Source organism: Gymnoscopelus braueri (assembly GCF_963280865.1).
Source record: "Gymnoscopelus braueri genome assembly, chromosome: 21".
Classification (NCBI taxonomy): Eukaryota; Metazoa; Chordata; class Actinopteri; order Myctophiformes; family Myctophidae; genus Gymnoscopelus; species Gymnoscopelus braueri.
In genome coordinates this window covers 20,524,826-20,545,427 of record NC_137623.1, presented here as the reverse complement: position 1 = coordinate 20,545,427, position 20,602 = coordinate 20,524,826, and the positions used below count along the sequence as shown (strand labels likewise).

The following is a 20,602-nucleotide window of genomic DNA, read 5'->3' as shown; positions in this document are numbered from 1 at the left end:
CCCTCTCCAGGAACAGGAAGAGTGCTGAGGTCATTGGAAGCAGATCAGTGAGTGAATTTGCAAAAGCTAGTGTAAAGCCTATTAGTAATTAATGCAGTGTGTGTGTGTGTGTGTGTGTGTGTGTGTGTGTGTGTGTGTGTGTGTGTGTGTGTGTGTGTGTGTGTGTGTGTGTGTGTGTGTGTGTGTGTGTGTGTGTGAGGGGGAGGATTAAGTGTGATACTCGATAATGCAAATACACTAACTGGATCAGGACCTGTGCCCCTGAGTTGATCCTTCCAATTAGAACAATCATTTGGGTAAAGTAGACATCCTCTCTAGTCCAGTGGTTCTCAACTTGTGGGTTGGGATCCCCAGGGGGGGGCCCCCACATGATTTTTAGGGGGTCCCCAGATGACAGTAAAGTGACAATTTAAGGACTTCTAATACCTAATAAAAGAAAGGAAAAAAAGAAACATTGGCCAAATTGTTAAATAATATAAGAAAGAGAGCAGAAATTGTAAAAAGAAAAATAGCTGATCTACAAGTTGTAGATCAGCTATTTACACAATATTTATCTGTTGGAACTGAATCAAACTAAATGTAATGCCTCAACTGCTACAATTCCACGTGCTTGTCAGGGTGGGGTGGGGGTCCCCAGTTCAAATATGATTATTTTGGGGAGTCGAGGCCTGAAAAGGTTGAGAACCACTGTCCACTGCTCTAGTCTACGTGGGTTTCCTTCTACAACACAAGTCTGATATTTTTGTTCTAGGGGTTATTGTTTCTGTTCTTCTTGTTTTCATTGATTCAATGTTTAGACATAAAGTGAGATTTTTCTACACAGGACATTTAAAAAAAGAAAAGAAGTACATGTTTTGAAATATTGACTGATATAATAATTCATTAGGATATAACACAATAATATGTAGCCTATTAATGAATGGATGTTTTGTCTCACTTTTGTCATTAATTATCAAAGTCATTTTTTTTTGCTGGGGAATCTAAATTTAAATGCTTGAGATGTGGCGCCTCTGTGTGGCCAATAACAGCATCACCAGCAGAATTTAGAAGAGGTTTCAAAATGTGTTTTTGTTTGGGTTTTAATAAATTATGATTTGTTACATCGCACAATTTATTTCTGTTGTGTTGTGAACTTGTTGAACACAGCTCTCCACAGTAGTATTAGACATACACAAATATTTTAATACTAATCAACATATAGAAGTCTTAACACTCAAGTTTCTGCTGACACTGGGCGCTGATATGGACCATATCCTAGTGCACGAAGACTAACTGAAAAACTGAAGAACAAAACTGTAAAAAGTTCACGTGGGAGTAAGCCTGCTGTAGGGAGTTGTGGGGTAGCATTACAGTCAGGGATTAATGGACTGTCTGCAGATTTATCTGTCTTCTAGTCAGAGTATAGGAACAGGCTGTGAGTTATGGGCCCCAAACCGACATCTTAATTTCCCTGGTTTGACAGGCAGCAATGACACACTGCAGCTTTCTCTATCCTTAACTATCTCAACTATCCAGGGAAGTAGTAGAACAGAGGCTTGAGGAAGCAGAGCAATGTTGCTGTGATTCAGTAAAGACTTCATTTCAAGGGTGTGAGTGAGCCTTGTCGTGAAGACACCTATACGACTCTCTATACATCAACTCGTAGTCGTCGCAGAGAATTATCCTCACTCTCAATGAAGAATTGACTTGTAAAAAGTGTTGTTATGGAATGATTTTGACACAAGTTTTTCATACATATCCCTGTATTTTATCAGTTTTTATTTTTATTTTCATTATCATTTTCATATTTGAAATTGTTCAAAAATAAACTGTAGACTCTAGTAAACCCCTTTTGATTTGGTACTGGCCTTGACCTATTTAATGCACATAGACAATTATATAATTAGACCTTTCAATCATAATTCACTCAATATTTCATTATTTATTTATTGTGTTTCTTTTTGTTATGTCGTCTGTGTAATATTGTCTGTACAGTATGTATAGAAAACCTGTAAATCCATGAATGAATCAAATCAAACTAATATTAAATATAAGAAATACCGTACAAATATAATGAGGGAGACAGTAAAAATTGGCCTGCCTTAATTTGGCTGTCAGGCCTGGCAGAGATGACGAGGGGAACCAAGCTCATAACCATGATATGGTATGGTCTGATGCAATCTTCGAGTTAGAAAATGATCTTCGTCTCACATGGCATGACATACAACCACTATAATGCACGCAAGTATAAAAAGAAACATAATAAGAGCATAAGATAATATACAAGAGAACATTTATCATATGAGAGAACCTAACAAGAGAAGCAGATCATTGCAGTGCATTATTTAGAATTTAAAATGTTGATTGCACTTGGAATAAAGGACTTCCTAAAAACATGTTTTGGTGTGTATATATATATATAACTCCTCCCTGAGTTCATCATCCCTAATTGAGTGCATAATAGTCTGAGAATCATCACAAAGAATGCAGAAGTATTCTTTAGTTGGCTGCATTGGTAAGTCAGCCTCCTTTACAAACCATTGAACATGGATTTTGTCAAGGAGACAAACCGTTTACCTTCCTGGTGGCCTTCACAAACTGAAGCTGAAGCCCAAGCGTCTCCCCAACACAGCAAGGCCCAAATTTCGGATTCTGGGTCTGTATCGTGGACTTGATTCTGTGAATGACTTGGAAATGTGCAGGCGGAATTGAGGGTAACACATTTTTGAGGGAACATAAGAGACCTTTTTTTTATATTATATTTCTCACCTATCAAGAGTTACATCATCTGCTGCACAAAGTTGAGGTCATTCAACCTCTACTGGCCTTCTGCTGATTGTTCTGAAACTTGAATAATATGTTTCTCTCTCTGGTTTTGTGCTTAGGCTACATCTGTGTATCTACAAGGTCATAGAGTCATTTTCTGATTCAGGCCAGCCCCACAGCAGGCATCTAGGCCAGTGGTTTTCAAACTTTTTCTGCCCAAGGCACACCAATAGGCAAAAATAGCCAATCTACAAGCTCGCATGACATACCAATGCCTTGTGAGCTTGTAGACCCCCAGTTTGGGAGAAATGAGAAATACAGCGTAACGATAGTTCTTGTAGACACGGAAGGCAGAAGGTTTATGCTACGTTCACATTCCCCGGACCCCCCCACCCCCCCACACCCCATTCATTCGTTAACAAGCTAATTCATACGTACTCCCACAATCAGTATGTTCAGCCTCACGTCATTCTCATTCGCTACAAATTAACTCACACATGCCCTCATACCCATAGTGCATCTCAGGCGGTTCATTTAACCCTGTAAGACCCAGCGATGCTTTTTAGCAACAATTATATTTTATAAAGAAAGAGGTTTAAATAATTTGTTTTTCTGTTATTTTTTCACCTCTAAATCCTCATTGGGTCCTATTGTTTAGTCTTAGAATGCCATTGGCCAGGATATTTGCATATAAATACCCCCCACAGAGCCAGGAATCATCACAACTTGAAAAATCTCTGGAACAGCATCTCTTTTTTCTCTGGAAGATATTCCTCACAATAATATCACTATAACATCATAATAACATCATATTTGTTTTGGTGAACATTACAATGTCTAGAACATGTACATATTATTGTGAAATATATGTCCCAATTTTAAATTAGAGCATGATTCATACTTGTTGCTTTTGGTCAACGTTGGGCTATCTTGGTTGCAAAAAATACAAGGGTAGGCCTAATGTTCACCTGCTACTGTTCAGCCTTATATATAGTTTTCACAATAGATTTAAACAGTTATATGTGTATTTCCCCCACTTTGCATTACTATATATATATATATATATATATATATATATATATATATATATATATATATATATATATATATATATATATAGAGAGAGAGAGAGAGAGAGAGAGAGAGAGAGAGAGAGAGAGAGAGAGAGAGAGAAACAGTGAGAGAGAGTAGGCTATATGTGCATTTTTACTTTAATTTCTAATTTCCAATGATATTTGTAACCATTGTTTTAACAGTCAGAACCATACAATTTTATGTTACGAGTCCTCAGCTGGTTCCTTTGTTCACAAAAACGGAATTATTTGCTTTGAGCTGTAACCAATATATTCCCTTGTTATTTCAATTAATTAATTTTCTTTCAATACTACAAGGACAGTGGGACCAATGTGGTAATTGTTGGGGGGTTGTGGGGGTTGTTCATTATTCATTCGAGGGGTGGTGGGTACTTAGGGGCAATGTAATGATGATGAGGGGCAATCATAGGGGCAATCATCATCACATCATCACACAACAGGTTGGCCAGACAGTATTGTATGACTTGTGAAATGTTGTCCTCCAGTGAGCAGTGATGTGTAAGAACAAATCACTACTAAATGTACTAATGGTATGTCTTTATTTCATTTCAGAATGCCACAACTAAATGCCACATCCACATTCCTTGCTTCACAGCAAGGGATGTTCTGGATATCGTGATGAACGGAGAGAGTGATGTTGACATAGACATCAATGAGACTGATGAAGAGGACTGTGGCGCTTGGGGCCAGAACGGTCTGCAGAAGACACATGATGATGTGAATTCACGCGACCGGGATAAGAATAATCATTTTTTTAACAGGTCGTTCAGTTAAGTCCTTGCGGTCTTGTTTACAATGAGAACCTGTGAGCAATTAGGGGTTAAGAGTCTTGCTCAGGGACAGATATCATTTCATCGACACATATGCTGACCTGGCCTGGATTCAAACCTGGGGCAACCAGGGCCTCTGGCTCCATAGGCGGGCTCACTAACCACTCAGCTATGGCCGCCCCCTGGATGGTTTACCAGGCTAGTGTTCCTATAGGCCAGCGTGGAGATATAATTCCCCTTATCTTGGTCTGCCCTGTGACCTCCTCGCTGCAGGACAGGATTGACAAAATTATTTGTTTGTTTTTTCAGAGCAACTAGAGCCCATATTACATGTCACACAACCCACTGGCACAGAGTTGATGGTTGTGTCCTGCTCAGCTGTGTCCCGTCCTGCTCTGACAGTAACTCTGGAGGTTCCCACACATTTAGGCTCTTCAAACTACAGCACCTGGACTTCAGTCAACACTGACGGTACCATCACAGTGACCAGCACTGTCACACTGCAGAGGTTCTGTAGAAACGGCACAGAGATCCACTGTGTGGTGACTTTCTCCTCTGGGCTTGTGAAGGACGTGTACAGAGTCATTTATTCTGACAAACAAGGTGAGAGATGGATTTAATTTCCATGATTTGATTTAAGCCATTAAAACCGGGAACACATCTGTGTAACCACTTTAACCATTTTCTACTTTGGCTATTCAAAAATAGCAGATCTACAAGCTCATAGCGTGGCTCATAGTGCTGCGCTATGAACTTGTAGATCTGCTATTTCTTTTCGATATATATAATATAATATTTGTAACTCAAATCTTTGTTTCTGGGGGGGCCCTGGAACAAAATATTTTGAGATGGGGGTCCACCGGCAAATACATATCAGTTTGGGAATCCTTGACATGTTAAAGTTTGAGAACCACTGATATTATAGCAAACTGCTAGGATTTAGAAGACATTTGTAGAATCCCCAGAAGCACAGATTTGAGTTACGAATGTTCGCTTTAAATATATACAGTATATATATATATATTATTCAAAGATTTGCACAAATGTTCATGATTTTAATAAATATATTAAATCAAGCTGTGATAAGGGTCACACCTGTGACCCTTATCACTTTACCTACCGACAGTGGTGGAAAAAGTACACAAAATTCTTTACTTAAGTAAAAGTACCAATGCTGCAATACAGAAATACTCTGTTACAAGTGAAAGTCCAGAATTACAAATGGACTCGAGTAAAAGTACAAAAGTATTGGCATAAAAATGTACTTAAAGTACCAAAAGTAAAAGTACTAAAATGTTTGAAAATAGCAGATCTACAAGCTCACAACACGCGTTGTGAGCTTGTAGATCGTCTATTTTCAAATAGCCTATATATAAATTAGGGCTGAAGTGGTTTATGTATGTTTTATAATAGGCCTATAATCATTTATATCTGAAAAGTAACTATAGTAAATAAAGTTTTCAAATAATTGGAGTGGAGTAAAAGTACAATAATTTGATCCGAGATGTAGTGGAGTAGAAGTAAAAGTATTGGAAATTGGGGATACTTGAGTAAAGTACAAATACCTCAAAATTTTACTTAAGTACAGTACTTCAGTTAATGTACTTAGTTACTTTCCACCACTGTCTGCCGATTACTGCGGCACCCCTCCCTCCCCTCAAGGTGAACCGGCCCACAACTGGCTCTAAGGCACTCAGGCTCCTTCAATAGAAGTTACAAAATAAAGCATAAAAAGAAAAATGTGCAAAAGAAAAGGCAACTGTTAAATAATTCATAGATACAACAATGTACATATTTAGGAGTAATCTTACCACTAATTGGATTAAAAATACCTTACACACATTGTCTGACCCTCAGAACAGACACATTTTTTGTCAGTTTTGCTTGCTTTGTTATAGAGTTATTGAAAAAGTAGTGCAAAATTGGCAGCCATTTTGTTATGCAAATCGGAGGGTTTTTGCTTGGGTACCATGTTTTTCAGATTCAGCACCCTTGAATTATGTAAAATGGCCTAGCACCCCACTTTTACCCCAAAATGCCTCTAACCTCCTTTTAGAAGGCCTTTTTTTTCTGAAATCCCGCCTGACTAACCTATACAGTACATTGGCTATTTTGAAAATAGCCGATCTACAAGCTCACTTGTAGAGCTTGTAGATCTGCTATTTTCAAAAAGTTCTTGAAAAGAAAAAGTGAAATAATATTTGGAATGACCGAACCCAAATGCTGAGCCACAAGCAGAATACTGTAGTTTCAATTCACAGATTTATTAAAGCAGTAGTTAAAGGGATACTTCACTTTAGGGCCGGGGAAACATTTAAAAAATATATTAAAAATAAATGAAAAAAGTTATGGAAAATTCATGGCCCCCTCACGCATTAGAGTGTCCTACTAATGCGTGAGGGGGCCATGAATTTTCCATAACTTTTTTCATTTATTTTTAATATATTTTTTAAATGTTTCCCCGGCCCGAAAGTGAAGTATCCCTTTTAGCTTACAGTCAAACGTAGTAGATACAACCAATTGCAAAGCCTTTCAGAAGCACCCATCAACGAACACGAAACTCCAAGGCAGATCACAGGAACGACAACGTATCTACGGACAGTGTGCGTGTGGAATGAGTCCAGTTTTATAGGCAGCAGGTTGATTATAGAAGTGTTCACAGGTTGGTAAGGGGCATGGCACTGCTGGGCTGATGATAGCCTGGCATTGCCAGACTGATGACGTGGATTCACTCACACGTTCCTCCACGGTATCAGTCTGGACTTTGGCCCATAGGCAGAGAGTATGACAAATCAGAAAATGACCGGGCCAATCAGTGACTGCGTTTCAACAGATTCAGATCTCCTTAATATGGAGAACGCAACCTTGTTCCAGTGCAAATCGTTAATTCCACATGTTTGATAACAGGAGGATGCAATCAAGCCAGCAGAGAAACAATGAAGACCATCAATGTATATAGGCTACTCCATAATATTAATACTCCATATTACAAGTTGGGTGGCACATCATTAATTAGCCTATATAAAAGACTAGCGTCTTTCTTTTATTAGCAGTTAAAAGGATCAATGTACAGACAGTCCATTTAAGCGGAAACTTGTAAGAAAATGTATGTGTCATTTATTATTTCTAGGTCACGTTAGCTTTATCGCCGTCAATACAGGATTCCTTACTGATATCAAGTTTAAACTAATAATAAAAAAATTAGAACTGCGGTGAGATCCATAATAACGTGCCAATGACGTGTAACACGTCCCTTTTTTCCAAAGCCCAGAGTGCCAATGAGGTGTAACACGTCAAAACCGTGTTTTCAGTGTTTAAGCTAGATGTTCGCGCTGTTCGCCAACCTATGAGTGATCCTATGACTTCTGGAGAAGAGTAGGTCCGGAAATAATGTGATCACAACAAACCCAGCCCCGTCCAATCTAATGTTAAAGGATTTAGAAAAGTACATTTGTATCTGCTTTTCTTTTTACTAAAGAACGGAGGGTTGCGGTGACACGCTTCCCCCCCCCCTATCTGCTATTTCTTTTTCTATGCATTTTTTAAAAAACTGTGAAAATGTGTGCAAATATTTGAATATATATACATATTTTTAACTCAAATCTTTGCTTCAGGGGGTCCCTGGAACAAAATATTTTGAGATGGGGGGGGGGGGGGGGTCCACGGACAAATACATATGATTTTGGGTGGTGCTTTTTACATGTATAGATTTTAGCTTGAAGCCCCCTGCACTTTACGACTTATCTTAAAAGGGTACAAATCCCGAGAAAAGATCAGCCTACAGCGAGTAGTGCGATCGGCAGAGCGGATAATGGGAGGCGAGCTCCCAGCGCTCCAGGAACTGTACAAAAAGCGGTGCGTGGTCAAAGCCAAGCGCATCATCAAGGACAAGCACCACCCAAGTCACAAACTGTTCAAACCCCTAAAACGACCGCGACCGGGCAAGGGGCTTTACCGCAGTATCAAGAGTTCCACCACCAGGTTCTGGTGCAGTTTTAATCCGGCTGCTGTCAGAATGCTGAATGAGGCATAAGCCTTGTTCAGCAGCCTGACAACAGGCGGTACTGTCCAGCTGGTCGCAGACTTTCTCTGGCTCTTCCTGAACACACCTGTGGATTATACCAGGGACAAATGACTTGGACTTAGCTCCCCCTCGGACATACCTGTGGACTACACCAGGTACAAATGACTTTTTGTTGCACTCCCTCATGGAGCTACTTGCGGATTATTGCGAACGCGGAAGAGGCGCGGCGAAGCCGCGCCTCCGACCAAGTGGAGCTTACTATGTAACCGTGCTCGGGTTGTGTGTGTGTCCGTGTGTGTCTCCGTGTGTGTCTCTGTGTGCGTGCACTGCCTCAGCCCTGTGTGCAGCCAAGTAAATGTCCAATATAGACGTACCATACATCAAATGAAAGGCCTTTGAAAACTGAACACACCTGTCAAGGTTGCGTTTAAGCCCGCCCCTTCCCCCGGAAGCCACGCCCCGGAGAAGGTTCCTAAAAACTCCCCATTGAAACCCCATGTTAAATGAAAAGTGCCCGAATCGCTCCCAAACTTTTTCTACCCCCCCTAAGTGGGGGTCTACGAACAAATACTTCGGCCTCGGATTTTGGCTCCGCCCCCCGGAAGTGGGTGAAACAGCCACTTCAAACACTTTGTTGAATTGTTCAAAAACATTCAAAGTTTTTTTTGGTGGAATTTGTATTTTTCTAAGATGCTCCTTTTAACGCAGATTTTTTTTAAATTTTTTATATATTTTTTTATTGGTTACTTTTTTTTAGATGATTTCTTTTCATTATCATTTAATTTTGTTGGCGTTCGCTTCCCGCGTTCGCACGTCTTACTTGTACTAGGGTCAGTCCACCCTAGGTGGACACGCATTGACCTTTTGCACCTTAATCCCATGTATAACGCACTGACTTTTTTTGTCTTTTTTATTGTGCTCTTTTTTTTCTCTAAGCACCTTAACGTCCATAAGTATATCATGCACAGTATAAGTATATATCATGCACAGTATACATACATTGCTGCTATGCTCAGGCACCTTAGTTTTTTATTATCTCAGGTACTTTGTAAATATGTAGATAACTTGTCTGGCCTTCTGTTGTTCTCTTGTTTTGATCTCCTTCCCACTTGCCCCCCATCCCTCTTCTTCTCCCCCCCCCCCCCCCCTCTTCTTTCTATGGAATTAACGTTGCGATGGGAATGATGTACAAAAACGAATTTCACCCACTTTTTTACCTTGTAAACTGGTAATGTGACAATAAACCTGATTCTGATTCTGATTCTGATTCTAGGAGACACTGGTAACACAGATAGGCGTAATCTTTTTGTAGCTTTTTCAGGTACGGATGATCCTTCCCACAATTCACCCTCACGATGGGTAGTGCCTGTAAACACGCACACACGCACGCACACACGCACACACACACACACACACACACACACACGCACGCACGCACGCACGCACGCACGCACGCACGCACGCACGCACGCACGCACGCACGCACGCACGCACGCACGCACGCACACACACACACACACACACACACACACACACACACACACACACACACACACACACACACACACACACACACACACACACACACACACACACACACACACACACACACACACACACACACTTTTGTTCACAACTATGTGGCTACATTGTAAGTTGATATGTAGCAACTGTATTGTATAGGCTAGTAACTGATGCACTGTATTTGAAAATGTTCATCAACCCACTGTGAGTCTTTCAGACTAGTGAGCTAAATCATTACCTTCTCGAGATAACCCATAGCCATGAATGGGTTTTCCACGTCCCTGTAGAGGTTAGTCAACCCAATGTAGAGGGTGTACACGTTCAGAGAGAATGGTGGATACAGCTCACTGCACAGGACATGGAGGATTTGCACAGCCATTATATAATGATATGACACACTGGGCGCTATGGCTATGACTTCAAATCAATATCCTCCTGATTATTTCTCGATTACGATAAATGAACGATTATTAAACAAATAATAATACTGAAAATAGCAGATCTACAAGCGTGTGATCTTGTAGATCGGCTATTTACTCTCTTTGTGTACGCCACCATTGTACACTGAAGTATACGTACTGTAATACAGGGTTAAGTGGTTAATCAGACAATAGTCGATAATAAAAAATAAAAAATCTAATCAAATCGTTGATACATTGATATAAATATATATGTTTTTTATAAAAGCTTCTTGATTATTCAATTAACCTGTAGGCCTAAATATTGATTTTGATATATTTTCGGTTAATAGCCCGGATCTATGACTCGCTCCCTCCAGGTTTTGAGATTTGAGGCCATTCCTGACAGTTGTAGTAGTAGGCTACCTTAAAGGCTGTGCGATCTTCTCGCCGTAGCGGATCGCACCATTCCAATCGCCCATGCAGAGACACGCCACCCAGGCCAGTTTCATCACGAAGAGCATGTAAACGTTGGAGTCATCGAACACGGTTCCCATCTTGTCCAGGGACTGTTTATACAGATACAGCAACTCGCTATGGGGTGCAAGAGAGTTAAGGATGCAATGGCACAGGCTGAACCTGAAAAGCTATTGTTAAAGGTACTCAAATCAGACTCTTGTGGGATACTATACTTTGTTGATTCAACAACTTTACTTTGAATTTAAATGTATTTAATTACATTTATGTTGGTTTTCAGAGAATATTTTCAGAGCAAAGAGGCTCTTGCCGAACAAGTTGTCTCAGTAGATCAGTGTGCGAAAGGGGAACGCTTGATAGGCTTTTCGAGAACAGGTACAGCATTACTCCGGGCGCTATTTATACGATCAATAGCTAGGCCTGTCACAATTATTACATAATCGTCTAATGGCCATTATTTGAGATAATCGCAATTATTTTTGCATAATCGTCTAAATCGTTTCCATTTTGAAAAAAATTATAAAAATGTTCAAAAAAAAAATCTGAAATAGCAGTTCTGTCAGATAACTCACGAATAGATTGAACCAATATTATAGACCGAATATATTTAAGCAATATAATAGAATGAGAATACAAGTGTGGATCTTGGCGTTCAGGCTCTGCTATATTTTTTCTCCCTGCTCAGCACAATCATACAGTCATCATTTAACCATTAAGAGCAGGGAGATAGATATACCATAACATAACATAACAACCCCCCATGGGGAACAGACCAATAGCAGAGCCTACTGGTGGTGCTGGGGTGGTGGTGGGAGCAAACGCCGCATTACAACAAGCTAGAAGACACAACCGGATGGAATGCCCGATTCAAGAGAACTTAAATACCCGCCCAATTGGACAGCTGATTGCCACGTCAGTGTATGACGTATGGATCTTGCATGACGCTGTAAACAGCCACATAGAATGAGCATGTATGTAACCTCTCGAGTTATGCTGGCCAGAACTAACTCGCAGGCTACGTATGATATCTACAAGCTTACAATGCATCACTTTATGGTGTGTTTTAAGCTTGTAGATCTGCTATTTCTGATTTATTTTACCATGAATAAAAGTATTAAATATGTCAATACTTTATTTGTATATTGTAGTTATTTGTCATAATCTGCCCTGTGCAATATTTGATTACAAAGCCTAAAAGGCTTAATTGTTCCAATGTTCAATGCTAAACACACAATTAAATCGTTAATCGCAATTATTTGAGTGACAATTAATCATCAACTTAAATGTGTAATCGTGACAGCTATGAATAGAACAAGGAGGCACATGGTCTAAAATGCAGGCCGTTGTGGGTGTGAAAACCTCATCTTACGTAAGGATATTTTTCTCCTTCCTCTCGATGGCTAATTCAAACCGTTCAAACCGTTCAAAGGCCTTCTTAGCGAAGCGGACCATGTCACTGATGACGTCTGGCTGAATGGGATCACTCCGCTCACGCACTTTGAGCTTGGCCTCGTCCTGAGACCAAGGAGAGAAGATGACATGTTAGAGTTGAGGAACATTAGCCGCTTGTGAACTAAGATAATTCTGTTATCAATGATCTATAAATACTGCTGTGCTCTTGTGTGTGATATTGAGGTGATGATTGATTGTTTGTTTGTTTGTTTGCTTATTTTATTTTATTTTAAAAGTCAAAAGATTCTCAGACATTTTCCAAAAATATTCACAATTTTCTGAAAAATTGGGCTTAAGTGATTAATAATAATAATAATAATAATAATAATAATAATAAGGGTAATAATAATAATAATAATAATAATAATAATGTATTTTTGCACATTTGGGTCCCGTGCAGACACCAAATGTATCTTTAGGGTCTCGAGTTGAAAAGGTTAGGGAATCCCAGGTTTACAGTGTTTGCTCTATGTTCTAAGGTTTTTATCTCTGTGTTTACACATTCAAATTCCCTCACCGGACACTAAAACTTCTGAACCAAACTGTATGTAATTTTATTTTGTGAGGTTTTTTTTTCAGTCTTGGTTTTTCATGACTTACTTTGGACTTAGTTTGACATTCCTGGCAGTCACAGGTGAAGTTGTATTTTTCTCTTAACTTGTCGTTTCTGTCTTCCGTTGGGTACATAAGGTCTATGTAGCTGATCAGCATCTTTGGAAGGCACAGGAACACACACAGACATGTGACTAGTACTTCAGGTTTCTCCTGCACATCTAATTCTGGGGTCAAGGAGTTTTTTTTTGTGTCTAAGGGCAAGTACACACTGTAGGACTTTTAAAGTGGTCAGGGAGTCATCTGATCGTGAAGCATTTCAAAACACAGGAGTCCATTTCTTGAAATCGGCTGTCATATATCGTTGTGATTTTTACACTATAGATTGATCGCCAACAATAGCTGCGACACGTTGTGAGCTTGTAGATCGTCTATTTTCAAATATCCAATGTATTTGTATATAGGTTTAAAGTGCTCATGTGGCCTAGTCACTTTTGTTGGGCTTGTTTTCATAGACCTGGTTGCTTATTTCTCTCGCAAAGTCTGGCAACACTGTTCAGACACATGCTGCACACACATACACACACACAAACAGAGCTCGCTCTCGCTCTCTCAGTCTCTCTGTCTCTGTGTACAATTCCTCTCAAATAAACAACCCCCCTCGAGCACGCTAGCTCACTCTCTCATCCAGTGTTATAATGTTTTTACTTAATACAGGACTGGACGGTAATATTGAGGTAATATTGCTGTACTATGCGAGGGTCTCTTTGTTGCGGTCAGGTCCAGCGACCCTCCTCTAGTCACGGTGGCTGTAATGTGCTCTCATTGACTGTAGCGTGGATCTCCAAAATCAAAGCAGAAACAAATATCAAACCTGCTAGATATCTAGAAACACTCGGGAACGCATTACAGAGCGCTATTATCGCGGGTAGATCCTCTCGCAGAGCCTTTCACACACAGCGAGCAATATGTCGCCGATCAAAGCCCGAGGGGGGTTTCGTCGGTGATCGACAAAAAAGGTCCGCGACAGCATAATCGGAGCAAATATCCTACAGTGTACCCAGTACCCACCCTAAAAGACTGATGCCCAGCCCGCACAGGCTTACAAGACACTCACAAAATATATATCATTATTTTGCTATTTTAGAAAATGTTGTACATCTTTGGAAACTTTCACACAGTATGCCCACAATAGGGATGCCAGGTTTTTAGAGTGGTTAAGACCAGCTGGTTCAAATGGTGATCCCCTACCCCAGTGGTTCTCAACCAGTGGTCCGGGGACCACCAGTGGTACTTGAGGGGGTTCCAGGTGGTCCTCAGCTAAATGATGGAGAGTTGGTAACAATTGGTTTTATTTTACTCTCTCAAGAGTTAAACTATTATAACATCTGCATCACTTAATTTACAAGAAGTCTTCACTATTAGAGAATGTAAAATAATTGTTAGTTTGATCAACGTTTGCCTGTTATCTCTCCTATGGTACCAACATGCAGCATGGACGGAATTGTGGACAAAATCATATCCAACGATAACAACATATTCTAAGGCTTTGGTCTGAGAGTCTAAATCTCATCAAACAGTGGTCTGTGGCTCAAATGCCGAATAAATAATGGACCTTGATATGAAAAAGGTTGAAAACCACTGCCCTACCCCCTTGTAACACATACCGTGTCCCCCATACACACACATACATCCCTGTGCAGCTGTCTCTTCTCACCTCATCACCAGGCTTCATATCCTGTACTGCCCGTATTTCTGCTGCCGTTCCCTTGTTTGTGACAACCACACTGGGTACACAGCTGTGGTTCATGAGGGAAACACTGAGGGGAGAGAGGGTGATGGAGAGAGAAGGTCAACAGGAAGAGAAGAGAGAAGAAAGAGAGAGAGAGAGAGAGAGAGAGAGAGAGAGAGAGAGAGAGTTAGTCCATGAGCCAGAGCCCGAAAATTGAGCCATGATTATCAAATGGTGATAAATATAATAATTTTAAAATAAGTGTGTGAATTGAAAGTGTGTGCTGAGAACCAACATGTTCCTAATGGCTATAGAAAACTGCTCACCATTCTAAGCTTTAATTTGAGTGGTAACATGTGGTTGCAAAACACATAGACCCTAAACGTCCTACACTAGTAAAAAGAATAGAATAATAAACGGTGCATTTGTATATATACATCGATCACGGACAATATACTATGATTTTTCAAAGGTTAGTCAAAATTACTCGGATTCGCTGGCAGTGGGCTGACACTTTTCTGAAAAAGTCTGGCATTTTGTGACAACCACACATTATTGCAGTACTGTAGCTTTTTTTAATGGTGACATAACATGATAAGTACGGTTTAAGTGGTTACATTGATGAGGGTTTAACTCTGTATGTGTGCGTGTGTGCCTGAGTGTGCGTGCCTGTGCGAGAGTGCGTGTGTGTGTTCTTACTCTGCGTAGACAACACAACCGGTACAAGGATTCAATTCCTCATCATGCAAACCGAAGCTATTATAGCGAACCTGTTGCACAGAGAGAGAAATCATTACTAATCCTGCTAATGTATTCACACCTAACAATTTGGTCGTTATTTTCTTATTTTTAATAATCTGCTGTGAGTTAGGTGAGAAATGGTACGCAGATTGTTAGCGTTTCAGAATCGATGAGTGCTGGACAGGTGAGAAAGTGGTCAGTGCATACTAATGCTATTCTGTATCAAAGTAGAGGACAGCAAAGGGGGGGGGGGGTACAGTATATTGTTACTGTCTGGCAGAAACCTTGTATCTCCATATTTCTTTTTTTCTTTGTAGCTCACAGTGATGTGTGTGTGTGTGTGTGTGTGTGTGTGTGTGTGTGTGTGTGTGTGTGTGTGTGTGTGTGTGTGTGTGTGCGTGCGTGCGTGCGTGCGTGCGTGCGTGCGTGCGTGCGTGCGTGTGTGTGTGCGGCGTGCGTGCGCGCGTGTGTGTGTGTGTGTGTTTGTTCACACTATACCTGGGAGAAGAGTGAAAGCAGGTCATGGTGATCAGGGAAGTCCAGGCGTTTGGAATAGAAGTGATGCAGGCTGGCGATTTCAGCCTCGTGAACCCAATTCCTCTCTTCGTCTGTAAAATACACAGTGTTAATTAACTTAAAGTGTAAAAATGTACCCATGTGCAAAGAATATAAATGCAGAATAGACAGGCTACACTAATGCACTGCTCCACTGTATTAACCACTTCAACCCTTTAGGGCATAGCAGTGGTGGCCATTTTGTGGTGCCACAAATCGAAACCCGATACATTTTTCCGAAAATATTCATATTAATTATTTTAAGCCTTGAAACAAGCCATCCAGGTTCCTGGTGATTCGTGACCATAAAACATTTGATTATGTGAAGAAGAAAAAAATGAAAATCGCAAAAAAAAGGGTATTTATTAAATATAGTATATCAGGTAGAAAGAATTTATCTTACCTTTATTATTCATATTATATTATTGACTCGTTCTTTGTTAGGTTTCATTATTAAATTATTGACTTATTCTATGCTTTTATTATTCTAATTGGCAGCCTAAAGTGCCATTCACACTGAGCACTATAACTATAAAGATAACTATATCAATCACCATTGTATTTCTTTTTATGGTTGGTGTGAACTCTGCCAAACAACGTTAAACTCACCAACATGGCAGCTGTACGTGTAACAGAGTTAGAAATACCTGTGTATTAATTTCTACAAAATCTACTATACGCTTGCCTTTCACTGTATTGTGTAGTTCTAAAGCCACCTGGTGGATGAACAGCGCAGCTGCGTGCAGTCACAGTGTCCCTTTTCGCGCACCGTAGTTTACCTCAGCAGAGGAAATGTTTCCATGCTGCAGGTAAGGTGCACGAAAGCTCCGGTGCATCAATAGATATAATTTTGGGGTTTTATATTAATCATTTTAAATCTTTGTTGCACAGATTTATACACTGTATGCTGCTGCTGCGCTGTTGACCACTGTGTCTCATTTATGTACCTATACCAGGTAGGCTTTGTTGGATGTGAGATTCACACATTGTTATTTCATTTCATTTCATTGTTGTCATTATCTTCCATGGGCTATAGTATTTTGTTCTCCATTTTGTATAGCCCCTGTGTAATTTTGCAGTGATCTGTAAGTTTGTTGTTTATTATAAAATAAGCTCTCACTGGGTTAGGTGCTCTATAGAAAAAGAAAGAAATTAATTAATCACTATAGAGCGTGCCAACGTGTCGTCACCACGGGGGGCGTGGCATTGGGCAATGTTAAGTCAACCTGGTTTTTACCCCTCAAAGATGTCCGCCGCTACCAAAAGACACTTGTTGACGCCCCCTTCAGGATTTTTGGCACGCTCTATACGATCACATGTTTGAAGTTTGCCTCGGCAGAGGAAATGTTTCCATGCTGCAGATTTATACACTGTATGCTGCTGCTGCGCTGTTGACCACTGTGTCTCATTTATGTACCTACACCAGGAGTCCCAAAGTAAAGACCTGAGTGAGAGCAAGTCCTGTGTGGCCGTGTCCATCACTTCTACACCATAGACACCTCCACCAAATACACAGACAGAAAGACACAACCCGTTACATACGGAAAGCTTGAATTATCCTCTTTCTATCTGCAAAGTCTTAGTTTAAAAAAATCCACCATAGACATGTTATGAGCTACTTTCTGTCAATAAATTCTGTGCAGGTGATTATTTGTGTCAGAGTTTGGAAGCGCTCGTTTTCAATAACGCAACGTCCTGCTGCCTCCTGCATTATGTGCAATTTACAAACAGGTGGTACGCAGGACCGTTGAGTGGACCGTTGAGTGAATACCAACGAGTGATTCCAAACTCCAACGCTCCATGCTGCTCAATGTTTGCCACTCATTCTAGAAGAGGGGGGCGTGTCCCTGTCCCGGTGGAAAAGTGATGCATGCGCATACTCTCTATATCAAGACGTAAAAGCAATGGTGGTTTTCACTGTCTGGCACTGAATGATCACAGCAGCCTTGGAAAACAGCGATCACGTGCCCGAAAAAAGATTGCCCACCCCTACTTTAAGAGGTAAAATCCAGTTTTTTTTCTGTTTATTCAACTCTGCGAGTGTATAAATGGAACCGAATCGACCAGTAAGGGTCCATTTGGCTAAATTATTCCTCTCTCTTAGTTACAAATGAATTACATTAAATTAACACAGATTTTGTGGGGAATGTACCCATGTGTGTGTATGTTTGTGTGTTTCTGTTGAGTGATCCCTTACTTGAATGCAATTCTCCAATCAGTATAAGCTTCTCAGATGCAGATCTTTCTTTCTGTGCCTTCTGTAGAAAGAAGCATTTGCAAGAAAATAAGCATTGGCAAAAATGCTACACTTCTTAATATCTTTATTTAAACAAATAATGCAGAAAGGTTCTTCTATATAAAGCAGTTAGTACAAATCAATTCAATAATTACAGATAGTTCATAAATTATCTGTACATAAATTACCCATCACATATCATTCATGTTCTTTATTGATAATATTAAGAAGAAGAATTGTCAAATAACTGATTTCAAAATGCTACTGTTGGTTTATAAAGCACTGAATGGTTTAAGGCCAAAATACTTTTTATACATTAATGATCTTGTGCTATCATGAACCATCCACCCAGACCTCTCAGGTACAGCTCTGCTTTCTGTCCCCAGAAAGGCATGGTATGTAACTTTGCCCCGTGTTTACATAACACAGTTTGTTTTGGTAGACGGGATGTGTTTGTGCTACCAAAAGAAACAATGAAAACACCAAAATACATCCAGAGGGAATTTTGTCTGCATGTTGATTCCAGGGACGTGGCATATTAGCATATTCATGAGGGGTTGTTCTTGCAGGCGTGGCATAATGGCATATAGATCCTGGAATTGTTAAAGACGGGGTGCCGTGATTTTCAGTGTTTTTTTTCCCCCCTAAAACATGATCATCAGGTATTATGGTTATACTGGGGGGAAGATTTTTTTTCAAAAAAGTGTACAGAAAGTGTTAAAATTATGTTTTTATTTGGACACGCCTCCAGTTCATTAAGTATACCTGGTTCTCACCTTAGCACCTCCCACCTGAACCAGCCCCTCCGCCTCTTCCTACAACACCACCCACCTGTCCTAGTCCCTCCTCCTCCCCATGCCCACACCTGTTGTGTTATGATAATGAGGGGGGGGGGTATATTTCTACTTCATTGCGCTTCATTGCGCTTCACAAGCGCTGTTTTTCTATTGGCACGTTTGACCCTCAAGGTTTCAGCCTCCAGGAAGAAACTCAAAATAGTCAGAGAAAACATAAAACACCATAAAACACCACCAGGGGGCTTAATGAAGTTCTATCAACCTCATAGACACATGAAAAACAGAAAAAGTGCAAAACCATGGCACCACCTCTTTAATGAGGGCACAGACAAGAGTAGACCTAGTCTCGTATCATGGATATATATTGTTTGACTGATGTTGTTTTGTTTTGTTTATCTGTCTGTGTTTCAGTTTTTTAATTGTTTACTTTTTTTTACCTATATTTCCTGTATGATGTGAGTTTTTGGGTGTTAATTCAATATGTTTATTGCAATTTTTGTATTTGATGGATTGCACTGGAGGAAGCTATTATGTATCTGCATAGTACCAACTTTTGATATTGAATGCTTCTGTGAAAAATCCAATAAACAAGTTTAAAAATATATATTTATATATATATATATCTTTACATTTTATTTTAGAATTTCCATTTCCAGATAAGCAGCAAGCTATATGCTTTGATTATTTTTGATTCATACTCGGACAAATTTGTGCGATTGTAAAGACAAAACGTTAGCGGAGGAGTGTCTGGCAACAGTCTGGCTCACGAGACTACACTAGACCCAACAACTCGTATGTCATCATTAGGAATAACGTTGGAAAAATTATCAAGAAAGACCCCCCACTCACCTTTGTGGCAAGGATCCTGGCCACCAGGCGGACTTGCTTTGCTGGACACCATTTCGGACCATACTCAAACATTGCTGAGCACTCCAGCTTGTGCATAGCCCAGTCCCCTTTCTGACACACACACACACACACACACACACACACACACACACACACACACACACACACACACACACACACACACACACACACACACACACACACACACACACACACACAACTGACATGTTGATTAATGTGCACTGTCCCTAGTAAATACATAAAATCTTCAATTTCCTGCAGTCATTAACTCCCTTCTTCTTCTTCTTCTTCCTCCTCCTCCTCCTCCTCCTCCTCCTCCTCCTCCTCCTCTACTTGTTTCCTACCTGGCAGTTGACATTGCAATAGAAGGCTTTCTTGCACTTTCCACATTTCTTCAAGTCTTCAAGTTTCCTATGAATGAATAAACATTAGGTTTTAATGAGCAGCATGTTACAACATGCGTTTACATCATCTTGGATGGATATTTTGATTGTTTACACGCACACACACACGCACACACACAGGCAGTGGCGGAGCGTCCGGGTAGGTTAGGTAGGCGGCCGCCTATGGGCCCGCTACCCTGGGGATCACATGGACCTTTATTTTATTAGAATTAGACGCACTTTGCGTGCTCC

General features: G+C 40.3%; 2 protein-coding genes across 2 annotated transcripts in view; both read right to left on the bottom strand.

Annotated features, from left to right (window-relative positions):
* The window catches only part of LOC308077664 (collectin-12-like), a gene marked incomplete at its 5' end in the record, with an annotated part of 253,537 nt that overhangs the window by 55,587 nt on the left and 177,348 nt on the right, over window positions 1-20,602 (bottom strand). The gene's annotated exons all lie outside the window — the stretch shown is intronic.
* On the bottom strand, window positions 8,343-20,362 carry LOC308077545 (N-lysine methyltransferase SMYD2-like; the record flags this gene model as incomplete). The annotated part of the gene is made up of 12 exons (XM_080418294.1): window positions 20,312-20,362; window positions 19,947-20,057; window positions 18,262-18,322; window positions 16,008-16,117; window positions 15,468-15,538; window positions 14,754-14,856; window positions 13,085-13,195; window positions 12,402-12,547; window positions 10,982-11,194; window positions 10,396-10,504; window positions 9,879-9,999; window positions 8,343-8,353 (listed from the first exon to the last, which is right to left on the bottom strand). Exons 2-12 carry the CDS (start codon window positions 20,040-20,042, stop codon window positions 8,343-8,345), a joined length of 1,152 nt encoding a protein of 383 aa, XP_080274420.1. The 5' UTR covers window positions 20,043-20,057; window positions 20,312-20,362.